At 40.8% G+C, this 26,676-nt stretch overlaps 3 protein-coding genes across 3 annotated transcripts; all 3 read left to right on the top strand.

The window, feature by feature from the left end:
* The first annotated feature begins 1,774 nt into the window (after positions 1-1,774).
* Positions 1,775-3,651, top strand: mrps14 (mitochondrial ribosomal protein S14). Its single transcript, XM_003438148.4, has 3 exons — positions 1,775-1,923; positions 2,948-3,112; positions 3,273-3,651. Exons 1-3 carry the CDS (start codon positions 1,855-1,857, stop codon positions 3,453-3,455), a joined length of 417 nt encoding a protein of 138 aa, XP_003438196.1. The 5' UTR covers positions 1,775-1,854; the 3' UTR covers positions 3,456-3,651.
* A 1,307-nt stretch (positions 3,652-4,958) lies between these two features.
* On the top strand, positions 4,959-11,611 carry cacybp (calcyclin binding protein). The gene is made up of 6 exons (XM_003438149.5): positions 4,959-5,116; positions 5,976-6,186; positions 6,322-6,418; positions 6,510-6,609; positions 10,274-10,368; positions 10,541-11,611. The coding sequence occupies exons 1-6, from the start codon at positions 5,099-5,101 to the stop codon at positions 10,701-10,703; spliced, it is 684 nt and encodes a 227-aa protein (XP_003438197.1). The 5' UTR covers positions 4,959-5,098; the 3' UTR covers positions 10,704-11,611.
* A 2,357-nt stretch (positions 11,612-13,968) lies between these two features.
* On the top strand, positions 13,969-22,522 carry plk3 (polo-like kinase 3 (Drosophila)). Its single transcript, XM_005476285.4, has 15 exons — positions 13,969-14,326; positions 15,345-15,452; positions 15,578-15,694; positions 15,953-16,082; positions 16,203-16,290; positions 16,795-16,890; positions 17,079-17,274; positions 17,488-17,614; positions 17,755-17,870; positions 19,033-19,153; positions 19,263-19,346; positions 19,668-19,830; positions 20,008-20,137; positions 20,304-20,414; positions 20,515-22,522. The coding sequence occupies exons 1-15, from the start codon at positions 14,108-14,110 to the stop codon at positions 20,710-20,712; spliced, it is 2,004 nt and encodes a 667-aa protein (XP_005476342.1). The 5' UTR covers positions 13,969-14,107; the 3' UTR covers positions 20,713-22,522.
* Positions 22,523-26,676: the final 4,154 nt, after the last annotated feature.

The following is a 26,676-nucleotide window of genomic DNA, read 5'->3' as shown; positions in this document are numbered from 1 at the left end:
TCCAAAAACACATCTCCTCCAGGCTGCAGAGTAATGGGGATTGTTTAAGAAAGCAATCCACTCTGCTTATATGCTTTTTCTTCTATTAAAGACAGCACCCTGCTGAGACATATGTTGAAAGAAGAAGAGCACACTGTTTAATATATGTGCTTCCTTAAAACACAAGGGTTTCATTGTTAGGAGTGCTGGGGAAGCAGAGATGACTCTGTGCTTCAGAAGATTTAAGACACAAGGTTTAGATTCAGCTTGAACAGGGGCCCTAGTCCTGGTGGGTGGTGAGAGAGAATGATCTCATCATAAAAGGACTACATTGCCACCTACTGGTGGTCAAATGGTACTACAAGTGACTAAAAATTCAAGTAAATTCAGATTGTTACAGCATGTTCTCAAAGGGGATTATCAGTTACTTGAGATTCAAAGCAAAACTAATCACAACACTTTCAGCACTGATGAGAAAAGGAAATTTATACCCTAAACTAATTGGTGCAGGCTGTGCCTATCTTTATATCATGACTCTTTAAGTATTGCAATGTTTAAAGCAAACGTAATAACAAATGTAATTCTGCTGCAAAAATGTAATATTAACGTCATCATAATTAGCACTTAGCGTCTCTTCTTCAATCACCTCTTTTCACTCTAAATGTGTTTATACACAAATCTGCATTTAATTAATGGTTATCATTCATCTCTGGCTCACTTCTCCAGTGTGTCATTTGTCCTATCTTCCTCCCCTCACCCCAGCCGGTCACAGCAGATGGCTGCCCCTTCCTGAGCCTGGTTGGGCCAAGGTTTCTTCCAGTTAAAAGGGTTTTTTTCCCCTGCCACCAAGCCCTTACTCATAGGGCGTTACTTAATTGTTTGGGTTTTCTCTCTGTTACTGTAGGGCAGGGGTGTCCAACTCCAGTCCTCAAGAGCTACTGTCCTGCAGCTTTTAGATGCATCCCTACTCCAACACAGCTGAATCAAATGGTTGGATTACCTCTTCAGCATGCCATCAAGTTTTCAAAGTCCTGATAACAAGCTATTCATTTGATTCAGGAACAAGGATGCGTCTAAAAGTTGCAGGACGGTAGCTCTCGGGGACTGGAGTTGGACACCCCTACTGTAGGGTCTCAACCTTACAAAATAAACTGCCTTGAGCATCAGTTATCCAAATAATATTTGTTTATTTATACTGTGATTTACACTGTGGACAGAGCAAAAGTGAGAAAAAAAATCTTTTTGAGACAAACTCATACATTTCTAAGAAAAACAATGTAAGAATAATGTAAGAAAAACTTGCAAACTATTTTTCTTTTCTTTTTGTTAAAAAGAAAGGGAGCAATATCACTTAAGTGTTCATGGTTAGGTTGGAGAGAATGTTTGGGATCAATAACTCATAAGAAATGTTGAAATCACATTATCAACAGGACTGGTTGGGAGGTGTCTGTAGAAACTGTCTGCAAAGAGAAATCGTGAAAAACAAAATACATGTTTCTATGCTCACAATCCCTGAATACTCACATGGCGATAATTTTAGACAATCCATTTAAACAGAACCCAGCCTGTAGTGTATATGAACTTCCTTGCAGTTTAAGATAGTAAAGTGAGGCGATGTCAGTCTTTCATAAAAATAAAAAAAAAAAGACACACTTTTCCTGTTTTTTTCCCTCTTAAGTCATGAGTTTTTTCTCATACATTTTTCACGGTTTACTTGTAACTGTGTCGCGTTTTCGCTCATAAATTTGACGATTTTTCGTTTTCCTGTACGTCTCCTCATTTTATCTCGTCACACTCCTGGTCGATAGGTGGCGGTGAAGTTGAGTGTTTTTTTTTTTTCCAATTTCCGGTGGTTTCGCGCAAGTCAAATCCAATATGGCGGTTAACAGACTAACATGTTTTGGGTTAAATGCCCTTTATTCCGCCGTCTGCGTCCCAAAGCAGGTAAAGCATTTACGGTGATCTTGCATGTATTAGCTGAGGTTGTGTTTTCATTCAGACTGGATCTATTATCTCTGACTTTCGGGCGATAAATGTAATACTGGCTGTTTTACTGATGTAACTAGTGTTCTGACGTTAGCTTCGCGGCTAATGCTAGTTAGCCTGCTATGTGTCAAACCTGGCTCAGTGTGGTTCTTTGAAGGGTTTAAGAGGACGTGATACATGAAAATTATAAGATAAGATGACAGGTAGTATATGCTCAGTTCCCAAGCTTGTTCTAGCAAGAAAGATTGAGTGATTAACTTCTTTTTACGCTATGACTTCTAATGATCTTGAAAGCAAGATATTTAAGCTGGATAAAATGATGACTTTGTTAGCATTAATTGTGGCCCGTTATCTCTCAAGTGCAACCGATTTCTTTTACAGCTGAGCGCTCTTTATATGGACAAAATCATTCCCTGTTTAGTTTTACTTGAACCTGCAAAGTGAGCCTTTTGTTAACACGATCTGTGTGGACTATTCAAAAGTCATAGGAAGGCAAGTTTTCAATGGATCATCAAAAGTAGCATGCAGTAGTTTTATGTCCGAATCACCAGGGTCTCTCACCCTCTGTTATTTCGGAAGCGTACGAAGGAGGTTTCATTTATTTTTTGGCTCACATCTATGTGTCTCTGTTGTCTTGGGCTCCTGCTGCTCTAATTCGGGCAAACTTGATTTCTATCTCTGACATTATCATGCTTATAAGATAGCCGCATAGAACAGAAACTGTTAACATCAGGTCAGTATCACACGGCACTGCAGATGTGCCAAAATAATCAGCTTTTGGTTTAGAATGCTCTGGCTTTTCTGAAAATTGTTAGGGCCTAAAGATGGTTCAAACGATATCAAAGTGTTGATACATTTATTAAGCACAAAGAGGGAAACCCTGTGTTGGGGAGGGGGGCCTCAATTAGAGCTACAGTGTGTGTAAGTGAGTACAGAGGCAGACTAAATAGTTGTTCACTAACTGAAGGAGCACTGTTTGCAGGCATTGAGGAGCTGCTGGGGGGCAGTGGAGCAGGTGAGAAGTTACTATGTTGACTGGAGGATGCTGAGGGATGTCAAGAGGAGGCAGATGGCCTTTGACTATGCTGATGAGAGGTTACGAATTAACGCACTGAGGAAGAACACCATCCTACCCAAAGAGCTTCAGGTATATACTGAAGAAGGACGCCCAAGTCATATGTGTATTAATAAATAACTCAGCAATGGTGATGATTGAACTGTTACAGAATGAATCCTTGAAAAGACATTAGTACAGAGTGAAGCCGGTATTTGTTATTTTATGTACTTATTTATTCATTTTTTTGCAGGAGATAGCAGACAAAGAAATTTCAGCACTACCCAGAGACAGCTGCCCTGTGAGGATACGTAACAGGTGTGTGATGACTTCCCGACCACGAGGAGTAAAGCGGAGGTGGCGTCTTAGCCGTATTGTCTTTCGTCATCTAGCTGACCACAATCAGATGTCTGGGATTCTGAGGGCAAGGTGGTGATGAGGTCTCACCAGACATTTTGAAAAACAAGATTTTTCAGTGGTTATGAATAGACAGCTACATTTGATTACTTGTGTAAATTATGTTTTCCTTGGTCAGGAAGGTGCTGTTGCTTCCTTATTAGCCTTCTAAATAAAAAAAAATGAGAAAGTTGATATGAGTACTGATAAATAAATGAATATTGTTGTACATTACAGTTTTGTGAGTGTCTTGGTTTATTATAAAATGTTATGTGTAATATTAAAGTTTTATTAAAGCTTAACACCTTCTACTGTCACAGGAAAAGAAGTAAGTTATTTTTTTAAGGTAATGGCTGCCCTAAAATGAGATCTAATGGATAGGCAAGAAAGCCCACATTTTCCTTTCAATTACTTTCTTTTCATTTATTCTGTATATAATATATAACTGGCCTTTTATATAGTTGAAAAGTATCTAAGATGTGACAAATGCCAAACGTGTGGAACTTTTGCTTCAAAGCAGGATGGATCCATGCTTTCATTTGGTTAGCACCACATTCTGGTCTTACCATAAAATGTTCCAACAGAAATGAGATTAATCAGACCAGGCAACAATCTTCCTTCCAATCTTCTTCCAATTTTGGTGAGCCTGTGTGAATTGTATGCTCAGTTTCCTGTTCTTAGGTGACGAGTGGCACTCGATGTCTTTCTGCTGCTGTAGTTTTGATATGTTGTGGAAAAAATCAGTGGAGTATGAAAAGAAACTGGTTTTCTGAAATGTATTTTATTTTATTTTTTATGTCCTCTTCGGCACTGCTGTAGGGAAACCACAGCAACAACCAACATAAGCATCAGTAACAGTGAATAATAAATAGTGAATGTTACTGAGCAGCATACAGTACTAATAATGCATGATATGTTTAGAGGCAGCAGCCAACCAAGATAGTGTGTGTCTGTGAGTACCTGCATGTACACCTGTGTGTGTGAGTGTGCTTATGTTCATGTTTTTATAGAGGTTAAATCATTCAAAACACAAATTTTTACTCTATGTTATCCATTCAGAGATGCTGCTTCTGCCTTTTCTACCATGATTCTAATGAGTGACTATTTGAGTTAATGTTGCCTTCCTATCAGCTCAGAGCAGTCCCAGTAGACTCAGACCAAAGTCACTTAAATCAGCTTTCTTCTCTGTTTTGGTGCTCAGTTTGATCTCCACCACATCTGCATGTCTAAATGCACTGAGTTGTTGCCATGATTAGTTATTTGCATTAATGAGCAGATAAAAGATCGTGTGGCCAATATGCGTATATATAATGCAATTAAATAGAATCTGTCTCTTAAAGTGGTGCAAGTTTGTTGAAAGCCAGCAAACTGTAACATTCATGTGATTTTACATTAAAAGGCTCAGTAAAAAAGTTGAAATTACCCTAAAACGTTTCATTTAATACAACGTAGTTCATTTAATTCATGTCATGCTCTACATACAAAGACACTTTGCTGTTTAGCGATGATTAAACTTCAGTACAGTAGGTGGCGGTAGCACACCTGTAGTCGGCCTTGCAAATAGCCAAATGAAGAAGACGGGAGAGCCATTGGCGTCGGAAACAAGCCCCGCAAAGTAGTCTGAGAGCAGTGAAGAAGAACCGCAGAGGCATTTCATAGTGTAGCTGATACTGATAAGCCTGAATGGATTTAACCGAACAGGTGAGCAGAATCGTTTCATTCAGTTTAGTGTTCAGCAAAACTGCAGCTTTTATGGTTTAGCTGAGGTAGCTGGATTTCCATAGATACAGTGAAGGCAGTGCAATGCTTGCTAACGTCAGTCCTATCAACCCATGGCGAGCAGCTGCGTGATGCCTGATATTTTTTTTTTTTAAAGTTTTTTCTTCAATGTAACGTTACAGTTGTAAACCAAAATAAAACGCCTGTCTGGCAAATACGATTACAGTCGGTAGTGGGGGCGCGTGCCAGTAGCTCGGGCCTAACTTAGCTGTTAGCTTTTAGTGGACTACCAGAACATTCTAGCAACATCATTCAGTGTAAAACAGCTACTGCGCTGCTAAACAAGTCAATACGGTAGTTACTCGGCTTCTCCGTTAGCTGTCTGGAGATGTTACTAGACCCACTCGTGTACAGTATCATTAAGCACTTTTACATTTGAATTATATATATATTTACATATTACAATACACCTGTAAATTATCTCTCAAGACATGACTAACTGTAATATGTACAGGCGTCTAAGTTATTTGGATGCCAGATAACTCGCAGACAAATGCATAGTTCCAACGTGTGTTGTGAGTTAGGTTAGACTACATTTAAATAAAGTAATATGACTTCGAGAGTGGATTGTGGGAAATGGGTTTGTGACTATATAATTATTGTAGAAAGCACTTTGTTCTTACTAGTTATTAAGTTCCAATAGAAGTTTTTATTTAGAAATGAGATGTTAGTTTTTGCACATTGATTTACTTATATAATTATTTTTTTAATTCAAACAAATGTTTGGTAGTTGGATTCAAACAGATAGTGTCTCAGTGATTGTATTGTTGCCCTCATACAGATTAAACAGTTGGAGGCAGACTTGCTGGAGCTGGGGTCCCTCTTGGAGAAGGCAGAGAGGAAACGAGTTCAGGATCTGCTTAAACAGGAGCAGAAAAAGGTGGAGAAGGAGCTCGCAGCTAAACGACAACAAAAAGAACAACAGGCCAGGAAAGAGGCAGACCCGTCTGCAGCCACTAAGGCAGCATACACCGTCAAGATAACCAGCTATGGTATGGGGCAGTTATCGAGTAGCACTATCAAACATTACTGAGAAAACCAAGCGGTTAAGATGCGTTCAAGAGCTGGGGAGGGGGAAAAAAAACAGTATTTTAAAATCGTTCACATGTTTATCATCTTTTCTGCAGCATGGGACCAGTCAGACAAGTTTGTCAAAATTTATCTGGCATTGAAAGATGTGCACAAAATATCAGCAGATAATGTGGAGGTCAAATTTACAGAACGGTGAGTTGATAATCAGCATAGTGTTCAGTTTGTTTATACATTCCTGTTCCCTTATCAGTACACGTGAATTTGCCCCTTGTCTGTATTGCAGGTCATTTTCTGTGCTGGTGAAGGATCTAGATGGCAAAAACCACGAAATGACAGTTCTGAACTTGTTGTATCCAATCAATGAACAGGACAGCTACAAAAAGGTAAACAAATCATATGCTGCTTACTCAGCTTCTTCTCCTCAGTCCAGCCTGCCATGAGATGTTTGTATTTCAGAAATCATTGCTGGCTTTGGGTCAAAAGTCTTTGTCATCTTAGATGAGTGGGTGTGCGTTAGGAAGCAGTGGTGCAATCTCTCTCAGCAGACTATCCCCATATTTCACAAAACTGTGTAGGTCTCTGATATTGCAAGCCAGTAATCGGCCAAATACTTGCAGTATATACTTCTTCTCTCTCTCCTTCACTCACAGCTAAAACATCAGTTTGCATGAAGCTGTGCATAATGCAGGTTTCCCCTGCTGTCTGTCAAGAGGGTAATGCTTGACAGGCAGCTACTTTGTGCTACTCAAAACCTCTGTGGCAGGACTTTGGATCAAATCAAAGTTTTTATTTTTTAAGATTGCCTTTGCATATTCTGCACCACATCAACAGTTCTAAGCCATGTTACCTCCTGCAGCCATCACACTAAATCTCTTTTAAACCAGAGAAAAATAATGTTAGATGGTTGTAATGTAAGCTTGCTGCTTGATGAAGAGTAATAAAGAAAATTTAAATCGTGTATGCATCAATGTAGCTAAGAAAGCAGGTGAAAAGGTACCTTATTAACACCTGACTGCTCATTAATTGGTAATTCAGCTTGTGCATCATTTTAAATAGATGCATTTATTTGTATTCAGGGCTCTAGAGTGCGACCAAATTTTTCAGTGGTGCGACTAAAAAAAAAAAATTTATTTTCGGGTAACAAAGAAAAAAAAATCTCTGCAACTCTCCGTGTGGTCAACAACAGACACACATTATGCCCCTATCGTGGACTAAACCAATCAGAGATAGTCAGGGGCGGGACCTCTCTGATTGGCCGTGGTCCAGTTGAAAGTGCAGGTGGAAGAGAGAGGTCAGTAGCTTGAATAAAGCGATATCGATTCATTAACGGATTCCACACAAAGACATAAACACAGAGCGGACCCGACGCATCAGAATCAGCTTTGTCTTTCTCGGCTTTCTCACCCCACGGCCCGAACACGGACACGCTATCGGAGCTTAGCGATTCTGATGCATCGGGTCCGCTGTGTTTACGTCTTTTTTGCGCTGATTCTGAGCTGCAGGTTTTGTCTCTCCAACCAAAATTCACCGAGCCAGCAGCAAAAGAAGCAGCAAACTACGCTTCACATTTGATCAACGTCGTCATGAATTCCCTCTGAGTTTTGCTGTTTTGCTTCCACCACGATAAAAATCCCACTTCATGCACAGCTCCCTCTCTCCCTCTCTCTGTACTTCAAGAACAGTTTCCCGTCTCAAATCTCTGTTTTCTGCATTATTCATTCGCTTATTACCCACCAGTCTACCGTTGTTTACAGCGCTGTCGGCCGCTGTCTTTTTCTTTTCTTTTTCTTTTTTCACTTAAATGACCTCGGACAAGAAAGCCTAATTTCTGCTGTTCAATACTGAAGAAATTTAAACTTCTTAAAATTATGCAAAATTTTTTTTTTTTTTTTGCCTGTCCCATTTGGTTCTTAAGCCGTCAGAATTGTTGTCTGAAGACCAACAAGGATACCAAATGGATTTATTTTGCCAAATGGATCATCATGGCATTGCCGTATTGGTCCATTTGATCAAACTTTGTTATTTTTATTTATTTTATTTTCAGTTGTTACAGATGGGACAGACATGACTGGGGGATAGGAAAGGGAGAAAGAAAGAGAGGAAGGAAAAGAAAAACAGAAGGGAAAAGGGACAGTGAGAAAGGGCACTTACAAAGACAAAGAGAAAGAAAAAAAAAAAAAAATCTCCTGGATCACCTGTTGAGAGAAAAAGGAGAAGACAAGCAAAAAAAAAACCCCAAACAAAAACAAAGCAACATACTAAACACAACACCATCACGTTAATCTAGCTAAGTGTGAACAGCAGTAAATACTAAATATTGAAAGTTGTTGTGCAGCACACAGGACAGACAGCGCACAATGTGCTTTGAGGTAGCAGCTAAGAAAGGTGTAGTTTGTCTACGAACAGTGAACACCCGTGTGTACACCTGTGTGGATCAACGCGCTTGTATACAAAAGGTTTCCCCATGTAACGGTCTGCTAGAGGGTGTGGAGGCCCATAGCCCCGTCCCCCAGGGCATGAAGCAGGCATGGAGGAGATCCAGGCTCCAGACATCCAGAGGCCCCAGAGTGCGAGAGCCCAAGGAGGACCACCGGAGGGGCATCCGTGCCACCTTCCTGGGAAGGGCTGAGGAGATCCCCAGACGAGGGGGTCACCCAGTAGCCACGGAGCAGAAGCCAGAGGGGGCTGCACCGGCGTGCCCGCCGGCTCTGCCGGCAGCCAGCTGTGCCAGAGTGAACCGAGTTGCAGGCCCCGAGGCCTTTGCTCCGGAAGAGGCCTGACCGAGCGACAAAAAAAAATTATGCAAAATTGCAGAATATTGCAGAATATTTTTAAGGTTATCTGCTATAAAACGCCAGACCAGGAAAATCTCCTTCATGTTTTTCTGTGTTTTATTCTCAGTTACTTTGACACAAAGGCATCTGCTGTGATGTTCACAATTCTGATGAAGTCTCATGTGTATCAGTACTGATAAATGATCAGAATTATAATATTTCTGACTGTCTGAGGCTAAATTGAATCGAATCAGGACTTTGAGAACCGGAATCAAATGGATTATAGAAATCAGTGATGATACCCAGCCCTAGTGAGCAGCCTAGGCCCGACAGAAGTGGATGTAGCTGTGGGTAATAAGAAAAGATGAAAAGAACTATTGATAACTTTTTTGTTAAGTTAAGGCCTGATCCGTCTGAAATTCATAGCCAGCTCTGACACGGTGCCATCAATCTTTGAATGCTGAAAAAACAGCAGTGTATCCAGAAAACACATTATATGTTGCAATAAATGCACTGCCCAAGTGTCCCCTCTCCCCACTGCCTTTCAGCAGCAGGCAGCAGCAAACAGGTCGTCAGGCCAAGATGATGATTAAGTTTAACATTTTCGACAATATTGACAAAGCACTTTAAACACAAGTTTGTTAGTTAATAATTTAGAAATTAATATTGTCTGTATGGACTTCCCCCCCCAAAGAAAGTGCACATGTAAAACTGCGGTGTTAAGCAATGCGGTTGAAAAATTTGAGTGCGCCTAACTTTTGTGCCGGTACGCCTAAATTTTTAAAGTTAGGCGTACCGGTGCGCCCATGTCAAAAAGTTAGTCTAGAGCCCTGGTATTTATTTTAAGATTTCAGGAAATATTAGTCATTTTGCAGAGAAAAACTGGAGTAGTGATTTCTGGTGATTGACCTGTTTGTCAGAGAAAAGTAAGCATCAATGAAGAGCCAAACAAAGTAAAAAAATTAAAGTTAAAACAAAATTAGGTGAGAGCATGTTGCTGGTTTATTCATTTTCTAGCCTTATTACCACAGGTAACATGCTCTTGCATTGGTTCTGATGTGGGTAGTTAAGAATTGTGTGGCCACTAGGGGGCAGCAGACACCCAATTTTTAAGCTTGTGTCAGTATACTGCATTAACTTATTAAGGTGGCTATTGTGATTATACTTAAACCTTGTTAAATGCAGTTTCAGTGTTCCTGTCACTTTTTGTCTTTGATTTGAGCTGCCAGTCTGTTGTCCACACTCTGAAACTATCTTTTGCTCTCTGCAACAGATAAAAACAGACATGGTCTTGGTCATGTGCAAGAAGCAGTCAACAAAGAAGTGGGACTGTCTAACGGCGGTGGAAAAGCAGTCTAAAGAGAAGGAGTAAGTTAGAAATTTGCTTATTGATTTTAGTTTGTGAAATAAAGTGCGGTAACAGTGCCGTGTCTCAAGCCACTGTGATTGCAGTGCAGTGATTGGGTGCACACATACTACATGAGAGCAATCCAAAGAATTGTTCGCACCATTAAAGTATTTTCCTGCCGCCTTTCAACAGAAAACCCAGCTTTGACGAGAATGCTGACCCTGGCGAGGGCCTGATGAATGTGTTGAAAAAGATTTATGCAGAGGGAGATGACGAGATGAAGAGAACAATCAACAAAGCTTGGACAGAGTCCCAAGAGAAGAAATTAAGAGGAGAGGAGATGATGGACTATTAAATGTTGCCACTTTTCCACAGCAGGACCAAATGAGAGCTCCAAAGGTTGAAGCAGGCATGACTTAATTATTGAAAGTAAAGTCTACATACACCACTCATAAATAATTTGTCTAAAGTAATGTCTAAGCTCGGGATGGCCTCAATTTGGCCCTGCTTTGAAAACCAGGCTGCTGGTGTTCTTAGTGATGGGCTACAATTAATCTATCACACAAAAAAGGATGGAGTCCATCACGTGATGACCCGAAGACTGCAAGAACTCACACATTTCATCATAGCTGACGTTAAGAGTCCAACCTGTGGGTAGAAAGCAGGGAAAATGTTGTCTGCTTCCCCGCTTACATACATTCCCCTTGTTTTGTGAAGTCGCACTTAAAGAGTTAAATGACCACTGCTCAGTCATTTCACAGCTCTTGTTTTTGTTTTCCTGGCTTGTTTCAATAAAATGTCTTGTTGTGGTTTAAATTGGACCAGGGTAAATTTAATTGTTCATTTTCAATGGTAGTTGAAAATCACTACAGCTAAACTTGGCAAATATATTTTTATTTTGTCAGCTGTGAATTTGCCAAAGTTCTCTTACTTCTAGTTACGAAGTAAACCAGAGGATAGTTTTCTTTCCTTTTTTAATCTTTACATCAGCTGTATGATTTTGTAAATCCACAAATAAGTCACGTAGCATACAAAGACAGTAAACTATCTTTTGTGTCAGTCTAGTGTAATACTTCACGTTACTGCATGCAGGTATGTTTGAAACTGTACATTTTCCACAATCCTGTTTTAAAGTTACATGTTCTAAAATACTTGATGTAACTGATTTCTGCAGAATTTGTTTTCCACGATATTGTGAAAAATGTGCGTTTTCACTTTTGCTGGTTGTTCTCTGCTCTCATAAATACAGCTGTTGAACTCAGAGTTTTTCATCTGTCTTTCGAGCTTAAAATTAGATTTAAAAAGTTATTAAGCATTGCTGTGGATGTTCACACACCAAGGCCATTTATATCCACTGGCTGACGCCTTCTCAGTTAATATTTCATGGAGTCGTATCTTATATATGTTAGGAAATTTACAAGATGCGATTTGCCTCATGCAGAAGTAATTATCCTAGAGACATGGATGGGTTGTGTAAAATCTGCATTTACTGGCCACTATTAAATGCATGGTTATTAACTGCTCGATAACATGCATATCTAATTACCCACTTGTATGGCAGCATCTCCATTCAGGTATGTAGGCATCAGGTCAAGACCACCTGCTGAAGTTCAAACTAAGCATCAGAACAGGGAAGAAAGGGACTTTTGACATGGTATGGTGTTTGAGCTGATGGGGAGACCATAATTTTAAAAAATCATAATTGAGGCAGAAAAGCATATGCGAATGGCCATCTTTGAAGCAGCAGCAGAAGACCACACTTACTGTTGCTCCTTTTCACTAAGAGCAGGAAGGTGTAGCTACAGCTCACACCGACTCACCAAAACTGGACAACAGAAGATTGGAAAACCCCTGCCTCCTATTGTCCATCCTTTTATGACCACAGTGAACACATCTTCCAAGGGCTGATTCCTACAGGATAATGCACCATATCTCCAATGGAATCCACAGTCTAAAGCACCCTTGGGATCTGGTGGATCAGGAGGTTTATATCTGAAGAATGTTTCCAGCACCTTGTTGAATCTGTGCCATGAAGAATTAAGACCATTATGAAGGCAAAAGGGGTCCAAGCCATTACTAGCAAGGTGTGGTGATATTACCGTAAGCATGGTCATCCATCCATCCATTCGCTTATCCTTTTCAGGGGTCGCCAGAGCCTATCCCAGCTGTTATAGGGCGAGAGGCAGGGTACACCCTGTACAGGTCGCCAGTCTGTCGCAGGGCTAACACATAGAGACAGACAACCATTCGCGCTCACATTCACTCGCAATGGGCAATTTTGGATTAATCAATTAACCTATCCCCACAAGCTACATGTCTTTGGACGGTGGGAGGAAGCCGGAGTACCCGGAGGGAACCCACGCAAACTCCACACAGAAAGACCCCAGCCTGAAGGTGGAATTGAACTCAGGACCTTCTTGCTGTGCGGCAACAGTGCTAACCACCGTGTCACAGAGTTTCATTACTCCCTCATGTGTCTCATCTACACTCCAGATAGAGATGCACAGTATCAACATTATGAAGAAGCTGCTGGGCTGTCCTTGAGGCCCACCATGGTCAAAACAAAGAGCACCAAACAGAAGATGACCTCTCTATCAGGCATCAGGCCTTCACCAAAGAGGGCTCACCAACAGGTATGGTCCAGAAGTGGAATTAATGGTAGTCCCACTTTTTATTTCAGCTCTTTATTACTGTATTTGAACAGTCAACACTGGACAAAACTGCCCAATACTAAGGATGAAGGCCACTTTGCAAAGCCGAGTGCAAATGCTGTTAGAGCAGGCTTTTCTTTTCTTTAGTCTCTTTTACTTTTTTTAAAGAATAAAAAAGCACATTAGCTTCATAATATACCACTACTGTGTCACTAGAGAAATATTTTTCATAAATCATTTATACTGTACATTTAAGTCCTCACAGCCTGAGCTTGAGAGCTTCACGTTTTGACCACCAGGTGGCAGCCGTATTCAGGACTTTCTCAGGGGGGGACTGCACACAGGGGAAATCTAAGCCAGGATTTTACTGTAGAAGCCTTGAAAGTTGTGGAATTTTTTTTAAAATTTTTTTTTTCAGTAGAACAACACTTTTGTTTCTTTGTAAGAATCAGTCAAATATTATATAATCTGTGGAGAGCTAACAACTGATCCATGCACTCATGTGCAGAATGGAAATGATATGTTCCAGCCCTATCTTATATCTAATGAAATAATTTCCCAGTAAAAGATTTTTCCTCCGTTTAAGTCTTGTTCTTCTTAAAAAAGTCTCCTTTAAATAACAAAAGTCTAAAAACTTTAAAAAAAAAATTATAAGAAATTCCCCAGAATCACAAGAATTTTCTTCTCTCCTTACAGGTTTACTTACCTCTTTTCATAAAGTGGCTTTTTGTATATAAAAGGTTAAAACACTGGTCACTGGCCTCCCAGCAGCTCTCAGAGACTTGAGCCAAACCCAGGCGACTCTTTTTTATCAGCTCTTTCATTCATATTTCCTCTCAAAAAATCCACATCAATTTTTGATTGAGTTTCTGTCTGAGCAAATCATCTGGAGTTTCTTCGCCAGTGCACCACCTCCTGCCCGCCCACGACTCCGTGACGTCGGGGCCTCTATATAGCCAGGGTTCGCGTTTTCCTCCACACCAGTTGGATACAATTGAGAGGCACGGACGTACCGTGAAGACGCACTTGGCACTTTTACGGAAAAAATAAGAAATATTTAAGCGAGACGGAGACACGTACGAGTCGATCGTTTATTCCGCTGTGATAAATGAGTACCGGCTGTTTCACCGCGGCTCAGCGGATTTCGTGCCACACCATGAATGCGGATTTATTTAAGCCTGCTCCGGAGCGTGGTGGACCCCAACAGACTTCTGCCCCGGCGAAAAACAGCAGGAATAAACACGACCAACCCAAACCGGAGCTGGCTCAGGTTGTGACGGATCTCAAGACGGGGAGGTCCTACATTAAAGGGAAGCTTTTGGGAAAGGTACGCGCATTTCATACATTTTTCTTCGCCCCTTTTCTCCTTTTCCATGTGTCTGTGCGTCGCTGCGTCGGTTTTGACTGAGGAGGCAGATGGATCTAGAATCTGAATTAATTAGCCGCAGTTTGGGGCTGATTTTTTTTCCCCCTTTCCTTTTTCGTTTTCTCTTTCTGTTTAAAATCACTACGAGCCATGTTCCAGGTGTGCTTGTGATGTGATGCGGGAATAGAGAATGACCTCGTGGTGGATGTGACCAATATTCCCCCCCTGTCCTCCTCCTCCTTGCTGTTCTCGTCAGTGCTGAATGAATCAGACGCAAGGTGTGCCCAGCTCCGGTGCGCACACATGCTTAGGCATAAAAAAATAAATAAAATAAAAAAATCTTCACCGATGATGAACGTTTACAGCCCCCTCGCGTATTTTAATGGCCGGCCGTGAAACCAAAGACACGCTTGTCTGACCACACCGTAATTTCTGCCCCTCACGATGATGCATCAGCATCGCTTTTTGACACAGTGTCAATGGAAGCGAGTTTATCAACGTGTTGCTGGTCGTATCGATGTGCTGCAGCCAGTTTTTTTTTTTTTTTTTTTTTTTTTTTTTCCTTCCTCTGCCTGCCGCAGAGCTAGAAACGTCTCCGCCAGTTTCACGGTTAATGAATGCAGCAGCTCAGGCTGCCTCATCCTTCATGTACCCGAGCATGTGTAGTCTTGATCGCATCCTGGAGAGAAGGGGAAAAAACAAATGTCTGTATAAGCGGCAGTAAACGCATCTGCGGGATGATGTTTTTCATCATATCTGCGCATCCAAGCCAATAAAAGATGCCTGAGGCATCAGATGGATCGTTTTATGGTCATGACAATCATTTTTATGTCTTTAATCTTATCTCGATTATTTTTCCTGAAATTGTTTTGACTGCATCGCTACTGATCCTCAGGTCAGACTTGCCTTGAGACTGAGTGTGTGGGTTTTAAACCTGCTGCTTGTGTAAATTGATCATTCTGTTTGTTCCCCCCCAAAGGGCGGCTTTGCTCGATGCTATGAGATGACAGACCTGTCCAACAACAAAATGTATGCAGTGAAGGTGATCCCACAGAGCAGGGTGTCCAAACCACACCAGAGAGACAAGGTACATGATCACCAATCTTTGTCTCCCATGTCTTGCATAACTGGAAATCCACGTCTGGGTTGTTGTTTTTTCTTTTGAGACATTGAAACGTCTTCACAGATTGATGAGTTGTCATATGTTGACAGATTACGAACGAGATCGAGCTGCACAGAACGCTGTCACACAAGCATGTGGTGAAATTCTCCCACTATTTCGAGGACCAAGAAAACATCTACATCTTCCTCGAGCTGTGCAGTCGGAAGGTGAGACTTCAGAACTCTAGAACAGTCTGCGCTGCTTCGTGTTCTGCTTGCACTAACAGTTTTCCTTGTATTACCCTACAGTTCTGCCACGCACACTGTATTTAAAATGGGTCTTGGCAGATTTTTACTGTTTTCCTAGTGAATGTAAAAAAATAGATTTCTTTTATGCAGCTGCAGGGATGCATACATGCTATCAGTGTTTGTACAGTCCCACTCACTGATGCAGGGTTGACGGTTCGCTCATTGTTCTCTCTGCAGTCCCTGGCACACATTTGGAAGGCGAGACACACACTCACAGAGCCTGAAGTGCGCTATTACCTCAGACAGATCATATCCGGCCTCAAGTACCTCCACAGCAGAGGAATCCTGCACAGGGATCTCAAACTAGGTATGTGACTGAAAATGTGGCTTAACACACACACAAAGCATCCCAGGAATCTGTGACTTTGGACGAGCATGCGTGTCATCTGTGGAATGCTGACCGGACAAATGCTTTTGTCTCTTTCAGGGAACTTTTTCATCAATGAGAACATGGAGTTGCGGCTGGGAGACTTTGGCCTCGCTGCCAAGCTGGAGACAGTTGAACAAAGAAAAAAGTAAGCTAATTACTTCAAATGTTTATCTCTTGAAGGATACAAATGAGCTTAATAGGGGCCATAGATCATACTGTTGTAATGATTCTTATAATGAAACAAAGCTCTCTAAGGTCTCTCCATATTACCTTTTTTTTCCTTCTTTTTGAGTATTTTTAGCCCCATCTCAGTTTTATCTTTCAAAAATCTGACTTTTAATGCTCTATTTTAGCACAAGCACACTCAACCCAAACCATTACATCAGTTACTAAGCATAATCTTCCTCCCACAACTTTCCTCCTGCAAGTACCTAACTAAACCGGTTTCCAACTGACAGTTGAAAGTACCGCTTAGAGCACAGTTTCAATTCCTGTTAGACAGCTTCCTGTGGAATACCAGAAGACTGAGAGTGACAGAGAACATGTTTCAAACATTACCTGTATGCCTGATGTTGAAACCAAACCAGTTTTAAATGTTTGAAGCATTACATCTTACCCATATATGGTTCTTGGTTTTTTTTTTTCTTAGAACAATCTGCGGGACTCCTAATTACTTGGCTCCTGAGGTGCTCAACAGACAGGGCCACGGCACAGAGTCTGACGTGTGGTCCCTCGGATGTGTCATGTGAGTCTTTTTACGTTAAGATGATTATAAGAACTATTCTGGTTTCATAGTCAGTGTGTCTGTGTTGGGGGGGATTTTGACCTTGGTGTCAGTCGGGAAAATGGGGACTTTTTTTTTTTTTTTTCTCTCTAAATCACTCACTTTTGTTTTTGAGCTGACTCACTGTTGTCTTGATTACTCTCTCACAGGTACACACTGATGTGTGGAAACCCTCCTTTTGAGACACTCGACTTGAAAGAGACGTACAAGTGTATTAAAGAAGTTCGCTACAACCTTCCCTCCACGCTTTCCCCTGCTGCTCAGAAACTCATCTCAGGCATCCTACAGAAGAATCCCAGTGACAGACTCACGCTGGATCAGATCCTCAACCACGAGTTCTTCAAAGTATGTTGACCCTCAGGAATTCTTTTGCCGGTGTTACGAAACACTTTCATTCAGTGTGACATTTTTATGTCGAGGTGAAGGAGTGTGAAAATGTCAGTGCTTGATCTGTTATCTCAACTGAGAACAGAGTGGGCACGCGCCGTCCTCCTCACTCTTTCTCACTATTTTTTTTTTTTTTCTTTTTTTAATGCATCACCTTTGCCTCTTTCTCAGGGTTTCACTCCTGACAAACTTCCTCCCAGCAGCTGTACAATGGTGCCAGAGCTACACCCTCCCAGCCCTGCCAAGAAATTCTTCACTAAAATGGCCAAAAGCCTATTTGGAAAGAAGAAAGCAAAAGGTGAGCAAGCAGCAAGAGTGATTGGGGGGGTTTTGTTTTTCAGACTTAGTTTGAAGAATATCCAAGAGCTGCTGTATGTATTTAAACAGTCCTGCCTTTAAACATATTTGTTGTGACTACAGTGTGTCGTGTTTTCACAGTGGAAAAAATTCCATGCGAGGACAAAGAGGACAAGGATATTTCCAAGCTGGTGTCGGGCATCGTTAAATGTTCCATCAACCGGCAGATCAGCTACAAAACAGTGGGACCCAATGAGGTACTTTTTTTTTTTTCTTTTTTTTTTTCTCTTTCCTCTGTGAGAAACTTTTGACCTGGTTTACCTTAATTTGGGTAATTTCAGCCAGTTAGTTATGCACACAGTTCATTGTGTGAACTGTGTGCATAGGCTTGGAGAAAACACAAAATGCATATTTTAATAGCGTACAGCCTCCATTACAGTTGAGAATTGCTTTCCATTAGCATGCTCATTTAAATAGTAAAAGTGCCCTAGAAAAAGGAACTGTTAAAGAAATGGGGTGGAAAAAATGTCTTAGTTTTTAAAGAGACATTTTTATTTTTTTATTTTTTAATTGTTTTTCCTCAGAATAATTTAGTAAGAGATGTGACAAAAAAAACTAGTTCAGACCAGAAGTGTCTGTTGGTGGTAGCTTTTGAAACTTGATAAGAAACTCTAGTAAGCTCATCTGGGTGTTTGGGTACTTTGTTATCAGAAGAATCTGAAGAAGCTGTTACTGCACACTTAGGGGGGAAAATTGTTCTCTGCTCAGTAACGACTTTCCTATAGAATAGGCCATGACGTATTTGTTTTAAAAAGACTGAACAGAACCGAGAGTATATGCCACAATTGCAGGATGCTCAGTTGGCCGATCCCCAATCAGGCTCGTCCAGTTTATTTATAGAGCCAAAAAGGAGCTACAGTGTTTGCTGTCATGCATGAATCTTCCTTTGTCCGTCTTAAGAAGCCTGTCCTGAGGAACCAGATTGTCGTTAATAAGCGCAGATGAATATAGATTTTTACAACTGCACTCTGAAAATAGTGCTCATTTTAGCTTGTTTTCATGTTTGTTAGTTTGCGGCGGGAAAAAACAAACCTACTCGCGCAGCTCTTGTGGTAGCGTGACATTAGAAACTACGTGTCAGGCTTGCAGCATGCTTGCAACGTGCACAAAGGGAAACTGTGCAGCTGAAAGTAGTTTCCCCACCCTGCAGTGGTAACGAGATGCACTGCATTCAGTCTAAGACGTTGCAGAAACTGGATAAATGAGCGTCAGTGCTGACACAGCAAAAGTGTGCATGCAAGGATTAAAGGAGCTCATTCCCTTTATCTCTGGTTACCCTTTCGGGCATGTGACCCACTGCGCTTTCACTTTGTTGTTCTTTCTCATCATGTGCTAATCACATGTTTCGTTGTTGCTCAGGTGCAGTCTCCCACCGGTCAGCTGGTGAGCTCTGTGCCTCTGGAGCAGACTCCTGCTGAGGAGGAATCCAGGAAGTCCATTTCCAGGTCCTTTAAGGGCACCATGGCCAGCAGCACTGAACGTAAGTTTCAGTTCTGTTATTTATGAACACACATTTGGTGTTTGTTGTGGTGGCTGATTGCAATCAGGGTTTCTAATTTTTGCTTGTTTTGGTTGGTTTTTCCCTTCAGCATGTGAGGATGTGCTGACCCCTGCAGCTGTCGCTGACTCTGCGCTGAAAGTTCTCACGAACTGCCTGGCCACCATGCCTGCAGGTAGGTTTATGCATAAGATTGTAGCTCAGCCATTATTGTTGTTGTCCCTGTGGGATTACTTGAGTGGACCAAAGAGGAATAAAATGTCCTTCTTCTGCTGTTTGCTGAGATTACAAAATGCAGCAGAATCACTAAATTTAACTAGCTGGATTTTTTTTTTTTTTCCTTGAATCCTCAGAATATCTGCGGAGTCATTTTGCTTATTTGAACATAGTGTTTCTTCACATTCATATTCATTTTTTTTAATCTTTTGATTTATTGAATTAAGATGATTACACTAATCCTCATAATTTTTTTTTTTTCTTTTTTTTTTCTCTTCAGCCAATAGGAATCCACCCTGCCTGTCCAGTCCGCAGTCCTTCCTGTGGGTGACTAAATGGGTTGACTACTCCAACAAGTATGGCTTTGGCTACCAGCTCTCGAACCAAAACGTAGGCGTGCTCTTCAATGAGGGAACACATCTCAGTCTTTGTGACCAGCGCAAGTAAGTACTTTAAAATCAACCGATTAAGATGTCATGTCAACATTTACGCAGTGCTTAGAGCTTATTGTCAGTTGCTTAGTGACTAGGCTCAATGGTGTAAATGGAAAAGATGTCAAAGTTCATTTTCCAATGTTTTTTTTTTTAACTTTTTTTTTTCTTCCCCCTTCTTCCAAACAGGACAGTCCACTACTGCTTGACCAACAACAAACACTTCAGCTTCCCTGCAAACTCTCTACCTGAGCAGCTGCGCAACCAGAAACAAATAGTCGAACTAATGGCTAACTACATGGAGGAGAACCTAATGGAGGTAGGAAAAGCACTTATTAGTTTTCAGCCATTACTTGGAGTGATCGACTTGCATTTAATGACAACTGTAAGGATTTGTGCCTTTATAAACCTGTTGAAGGGCACTTAAAGAGATTATTTAACCTGACCTCATGCAAATGAAACTAAATAATTTCTGTCCTCCTCAGGGTGGAGATCTGCATTGTGAGGAACATGTCTCAGCTCCTCCTCCTCTGCTCCTCCAGTGGGTGAAGACTGACCATGCTCTTGTCATGCTCTTCAACAATGGCACTCTACAGGTTTGGATAATTAAATTAATAAAACCAGTCATGGGACACTGAGTCTACCCAACTACTTTTTCAAAGCAGCTGAATTATAATTCTCCTTTTTTCTTTTTAGGTTAACTTCTACACAGACCACACCAAAATCATCCTGTGCAAGTCTTCTGACGACGCCTACCTGCTTACCTATATCAGTCGGGAACGTGCCTCGTGCACGTACCTCCTCAGCATGCTGAATGAAATGGGCTGCACATCTGAGCTACGACACCGCCTTAGATATGTGGTCCAGCTTCTCCAGCACCACACTGATGCCTGAGAGCGCAGCTCAGTGCCTCCCAGGCTGCCCGAGTGACAGATGCCTTAGAGGCAACCTGACTGGTTGATACAGTTTCTCAAGGCATAGCCAAGCAAGGCAATGTGTTCATATGCGTGACGGATGAAAAGGATGCTCAACTTCTCTGAGCAATATTCTTGTCTGGCTTAGTGCCTAGGCAGCTGATTTATCAAACTGACTGATTTTGATAAATGTCAAGCAGTCAGGGAGTTGCCCAAAGCAGCATCTGCCTCAAGGGGTTGTGCCTATCCAGCTTAAGCCTCAAAGGTATCCACCTGGAAAGTATTGATACCTAAAATAAAAGACTCATACATGGCCTGAAATGATGGATCCCTCATCGGCAGATTCCTAAAAAAACTAAAAAAAGACAAAAAAAACCAAACCACCCAGTTATCCTCCCTCACTCAAATGCACTGCTTCTTGTCTTGGGCCTTTCAAATCCACCAACCCTACAGCTTTCAGCCTCCCCTGATAGCCCATCACCCAGGCATGGTTTATTAAACATTTCTCAACACTAAAATTGTCCCTTTTGCTCAGAATGGAGATAATCTTGCAGCAGATTTCCAAAAGTATTTTAGCAGCAAGGTCTTTTACACCGTTCTCTTGCGCTCCAACTGATCTTTCAGCAAAGAAGCTTTGTGAAGAGGTATGGTTTGACTAGCGAGAAAGACCCCCCCCCCTAAACCCTCAATTGGTTAATGGTCTTTTTTTTGTGGTACCATGGTGTACACTTGTTTTTTCAAATTTTTTAAAAAAATAGAAAAAAGAGCCAGCTACAGGATCACACTACAATCTTGACCTCACACGCACAAATATGCCTGGCCTTATTTGATGATGGTGATGCTTAAGTTTGGGAGTCATTGCTTCTTCTGCTCCAACATCTTTTTTTGTTTTTTAAATTGCAACCAAATTTCACTGATGTGGTGCATAAGAAACTACTGGGGCTGCAGGAGTAAACACAATTTTGCACTTTCTTTTTTTTTTCCTTCTGTAAATTCATCAGGCGTACGAAGCCTTTTACCACTTGTTAGCTTTTTTTTATTTGCTTTTAACTAGATACCAAAAAGCATTTCAACTTTTCCGTTTGTTTTTAAAAAAGAAAAAAATAGATTCAACTTTTTTTAAAATTCACATACAGTAGGTGAATGTGCGCTCCACACGTGCTGGGAAGCTGAACTGTTGGTTGGATAATGGGGTGGGGGAAAGGGGGGTAAAAGTGCCTTTCTGAGGGATGCCCGTTTAGTGCAATAACAGCCCTTTGTGAATGTCAAGCTGGCTACAAACAAGATTGAGATGGGTTTTAGAGGTGGGATTTACTTTTGGACTTTGTACCAAGTTTAAAAGTAAGTCCAATAGCACTACACTCTCACTACCTGGTATAAGCTTTTAGAACAACTGTTAGAAGTATATATTCCAATAATATCTACTAAGGGAAAAAAAAAAAAAAAAAAAAGAAAACCTTGTACTCTGTCGTACTGTACTGTAATCCTGATCGGTTTACATTGCTTTCTTGACCCAGAGTTGTATCCTAAAAACTGTGACCTGGAATGCAAGTATTATGTACATGTGTTTTCAGAAAACTCAACATTGTGAAAGCCATCTGCCAATTCAAAAGAGTCTTTATTTTTTTGGCACATAATGTCGTGTTTATTTATTTTTTATTTATACATAGTTTTTTATTTATTGTGCAAATGTTCCGGTCTTGACACAAGTAAACGTTCAATTCCGATCACTTTTTTTGTAACGTATTTTGGGGGAAAAATGGGACAAAAATAAAGTTTATTGAAAATGACTTCAGTTTGTTGTTGATTTTATTTTGACATTACAGTAAAGTTGATAAATTTATGGGCTTTGTTGAAATGAATGGCTTTTTTTTTTTTTTTTTCTTTTTTTTTTTTTTTTTAAACGAATGACTCATGTAGCAGTCATTACCAAACGCGCACCTTTGTCATCATTGTACGTAAATGCTAGAGAGGGAGACGTTTGAGTTCACAATATTTGTATCATATCTTTTTGGAAACTTCTAATATACATTTACTACAATAACAAAAATATGAAACTTGCATTTCATGGCATTTACTAAATGTTTGTTTGTTTTTTAAATTTGTGCATCCAAAGTTTGTTTGGTAGCAACTGCATAAGCAGGTTATTTGTGACATCTTCCCCTCTAACCACATTTTCTAGTTGCTCTTAAGCCAGATAATAAATGTTGCCTTTGCCATCTCTTGTAAAGCTGTTGTCAGAGTATGTACAGCATCATTCTTTAGGTCCCCTTTCAAACCTTGCGACCATAAGTGACGGTTGGTATGCAAATCAAATGTAAATTAAAAGCTTTGCCCTATGGCTGAATAAATAGTCAAACTCTACTCCTGAAGTCCCACAAGGGGGGTTAGTCCATTGTTTCATGGACAGGATGGAAGCTGAATTGCTCGTCCTGAATGCTAGGTTTAAAAAATCTCATGATCCTCCTTTTCTTGTTTTTAAGTTAACTCAACCAATCAAATCACTTTCACCCTAGAGAACACCCAGTGATCAGAGCTTCCTCTTTCATATTAGTGTACATCTGGCTCTGCTGCCTGAGCACAACACTGGATCTATTCAGTCTGCCAGGAATAGATCTGGTGTTAGTTTTAACTCCCTTAAAAGAGGGTTAAAACAATCAATGTGACAAGTCACATGGGCAGCCAGATGAAGTCATAACATGATGGCTCAGATCTGCGGTGACCCCAAATATCTATCTTTGGGGTCCTTAGGGGCTAGTAAGGCGCTATACAAATACAGGCCATTTACCATTTTTCTTCTTCTACTATTTTAAATTATCTGTTTGTTTATTTGTAGACTCTTGCCAAATGAGTTGATATAAGCTAAGCATCATTTCAGGAAGCTTTAAACTTGATTGTGGATTGTCACTTCATTAGGATAGGCAGCAAGGCACAATGCATCACGTCTTCTTCACCCCAGTAACTGTTATGTGTGTTAGCAAAGACTGGACCCACACCACTGGCTGTCAGAACAGTGTCTGAAACCTTACTGGGTTATTATCTCTACTTTTCAGCTACTGTTATTCAAAAGCTCCTGTATGGAATTATGTTTTTATGTTTTGGCTATCAAATGATTTATGACACCACAGCACACAGTGTAGGCAGATCCCAGGCCAGGTGAGACAGATCCTAGTGGAATTAAATGTTTCCATATCTGAAAAATGGGAAAAACATGCAGGAACTGCATTCATGATCTTGGCAGACACTGCAAGCCTGTGAAATAAAGTAGACCGACTGCTTGACTGGAAGGTACAATCTGTTCTTTACAAAGAGGACCTTCAGAATAAACCCTGGTCACCTTTACCCTGCAGATCTAACCGAAAATATTCTAGACTCTCCTCAATGACTTCCTCAAATGTTTTACACCTTTTAAAATAATCTCATTAACTAAACAGTGTCTGCAATCTAAAGCGCATGAGTTCCTTATCATGTCACATGACACACACTAAAGAAAGAACTCCAAGCCCCCTGCTGACTTGGCTGATTATCATAACTGTTGTATCAGGAGTTATGTGGTATGCTTCACATACAAAATGCTTAATATTTTGGCACGTTAAGTAGGACATTTATACACAAGGTCCCAACATAAGCCACTTAATGGTCTTCCGGGTCAATTTAGAGTTCCTGTTTAAATGCACACAAATATTTTAGATTCAAATACTTGTTGTTATCTGCCGTTTAGACAGAGTACAATACGATCTGACTGAGAGCCTCAGATAAAGACGACTTATGACGTGAATGAGAGACTCACATCTTTGTTAAAACTTGTCAAGCATGTCACATTATGTGCAAGAAAGGTGTGCATAGTTTTCTTATCTTTAAATACCATTAAGGTCAAAGACTTGGGCTGTTAAGTCATTAGCGCAACTTCGCAAAAATAAGCAAGAAAACAACCTTTCATGTGCAGCTAAATGTGTCACGTTATGCAAATGTTAGTTAAAAACTGGTTTTAATTAAATATGTGTGACAGGCCACAGTCTGGGCTGGGGTGGGACTGCCTGCTATCCAACGTCCTGTTTATAAAATGCCCTACTACTGTATGTACAAAATATAAACAGTATACATAATGATAAACGTCACGGGTTTATTGCTATATAATAAAAAAAAAAGTACAGACTTGAAACATAATCATTTTTTAAACATAAAAGGTTTGAACAGCTAATAGAAATTTTACAGGCCCTCTTTATTTGATAGAATGACATGTGTGCCACTGGCCTCTGGGCACTATGAGTACTTAAACCTTGCTCAGTTATCCAGATCGACTGTGTCTCTCACCATTCATGAAATACTACTGAGAGCTTGATGGTTTTTTCCAGTCCTCTACCTCCACGTGCACACTTACACACACATGTCTCCTTCTGAGAGCTTCAGGCTGTTTAATTCACTGTGGACATGGAGAAATATGAGTGCCGAAAAGCAAATATTAGCTTTGCGAGGTAGTGTGTCAATGTGTGTGTGATGCTCACAGTTTTACACCATGTTGACTTTTGAAATAGAAGTGATTTCCTGTCAGGATTGCTTTTTGGGTTTTTTGTGGTATTGCTTTTCCCCTTCACATTTACAGGGGCAAAAAACAACACTACTGTGATCCAAAAAATCTTTGAAGGATGGTATGTGAGGCATGGCAAAGTGGGTGGCATAGCTAAATGAGCGAAAGGAAGGGATGTCCTTCCCTTCCTCTGTTACTTTTTCAGTAACCCTTGGCCACATCGTATTCTGGCTGTGATGTGTGCGAGTGCGTGTGTGTCGGCTGCGGTTCATCTTTCATGCGGGGTACTGGTGCTGATGTCACATTCCTGCCTGTTAAGGCCAGACTGAGTTCATTACACACCGATGTACGTCACACACCAGTCCTACAGGAAATGTGTGTTTCCTTTTATGATTCTCCCCATGTTTCCCATTAAAAGCACAAAGCGCAATGTTTTATTCACTCTTGTGCTGCCAAAATGAAATGCTCTCGCCACACTTTAGTGAATCATCAAGCACTTCAGAAAGAAAATTGTCTCCAAGACTATTGAATCATTTACTAGAATTAAGACTTGTGAGCTCTGAATACAGCGTGTATTCTCGTCACATCATGTGTCAGTGGATGGGTTATAGACTGGTAGAGTGGTACAGAGGCTGCATGTGTGGAGATAAAGTAGCTTAAACATTTATCAAAGGCAGATAACATACATAAGCCTCTCCCCACTCCCCATTACAGAAGTTGAGTAACTGAAAGCTATAAAATTACTCATCAAGGTAGGGTCTTTCTTTTGTACAGCAGAGTTTTATGTTTATTTAATTATCTTTCTTATTATGAGCTGATACAACACTGAATCTTTTGTTTCCCTTGTCTGTAAATGGCCACGTTAGTCTCTGATAGACTGCCTGTTCCAAGATTGTGGTTTTTTTTCTTTACATACATGGAGAATTGAAATGTATGAGAACATGCTTCCTGTATCTCAGGCTTAAAGTGCCCTTCCTGTTTCTCGACACCATCATTCTTTTCCGTCTTTGTTCTCTCAGCGGGGCTCATTATTTATCCTCACTAACGATCAGCCATAATATCCCCTGTAGTGACAACATGAAACAGCACTAAAGCTTAGGAAGTCAAACATCTGGAGACGGGGAGGACAGATGAGGGGAAAGAGAGGGAAAGATTTTGGCCAGACATCTAACTGCTGTGGGACAATTTTACCTAATTAGTAACTTCTGTTTTCCCAGGAGTTTTCTCTCTCCTCGGTCTCCCTTCATCCTGTGTGTGTGGGAGCAAAAGGGACAGAGAGAGAGAGGGGAGAGAGAGAGAGAGAGAGAGAGACAGACATTGCAATAGGCTTTCTTTGTGAATTGCTGCCAAGGCCACAAGCCAAAGTCCTTGTGAGTGTTACTGGACTAGGGTTTCTCAGCTAGCACTGGTTTCCTC

The sequence above is a fragment of the Oreochromis niloticus genome, linkage group LG18, assembly GCF_001858045.2.
Source record: "Oreochromis niloticus isolate F11D_XX linkage group LG18, O_niloticus_UMD_NMBU, whole genome shotgun sequence".
In the NCBI taxonomy this organism is placed as follows: domain Eukaryota; kingdom Metazoa; phylum Chordata; class Actinopteri; order Cichliformes; family Cichlidae; genus Oreochromis; species Oreochromis niloticus.
Note: the sequence above shows the minus strand (reverse complement) of the source record. Positions and strands in the feature narration are given on the sequence as shown.

Excerpts from the sequence above, each read along its gene's own strand:
- mrps14 (XM_003438148.4), top strand. The coding sequence starts at position 1,855 with ATGGCGGTTAACAGACTAACATGTTTTGGGTTAAATGCCCTTTATTCC. Across the intron at positions 1,924-2,947 it reads CCGTCTGCGTCCCAAAGCAG|GCATTGAGGAGCTGCTGGGG; the intron begins GTAAAGCATTTA and ends CACTGTTTGCAG. Across the intron at positions 3,113-3,272 it reads TCCTACCCAAAGAGCTTCAG|GAGATAGCAGACAAAGAAAT; the intron begins GTATATACTGAA and ends ATTTTTTTGCAG.
- cacybp (XM_003438149.5), top strand. Across the intron at positions 6,419-6,509 it reads GAGGTCAAATTTACAGAACG|GTCATTTTCTGTGCTGGTGA; the intron begins GTGAGTTGATAA and ends TCTGTATTGCAG. Across the intron at positions 6,610-10,273 it reads AACAGGACAGCTACAAAAAG|ATAAAAACAGACATGGTCTT; the intron begins GTAAACAAATCA and ends TCTCTGCAACAG.
- plk3 (XM_005476285.4), top strand. The coding sequence starts at position 14,108 with ATGAGTACCGGCTGTTTCACCGCGGCTCAGCGGATTTCGTGCCACACC. Across the intron at positions 16,083-16,202 it reads GCACAGGGATCTCAAACTAG|GGAACTTTTTCATCAATGAG; the intron begins GTATGTGACTGA and ends TGTCTCTTTCAG. Across the intron at positions 20,415-20,514 it reads TCAACAATGGCACTCTACAG|GTTAACTTCTACACAGACCA; the intron begins GTTTGGATAATT and ends TTTTCTTTTTAG.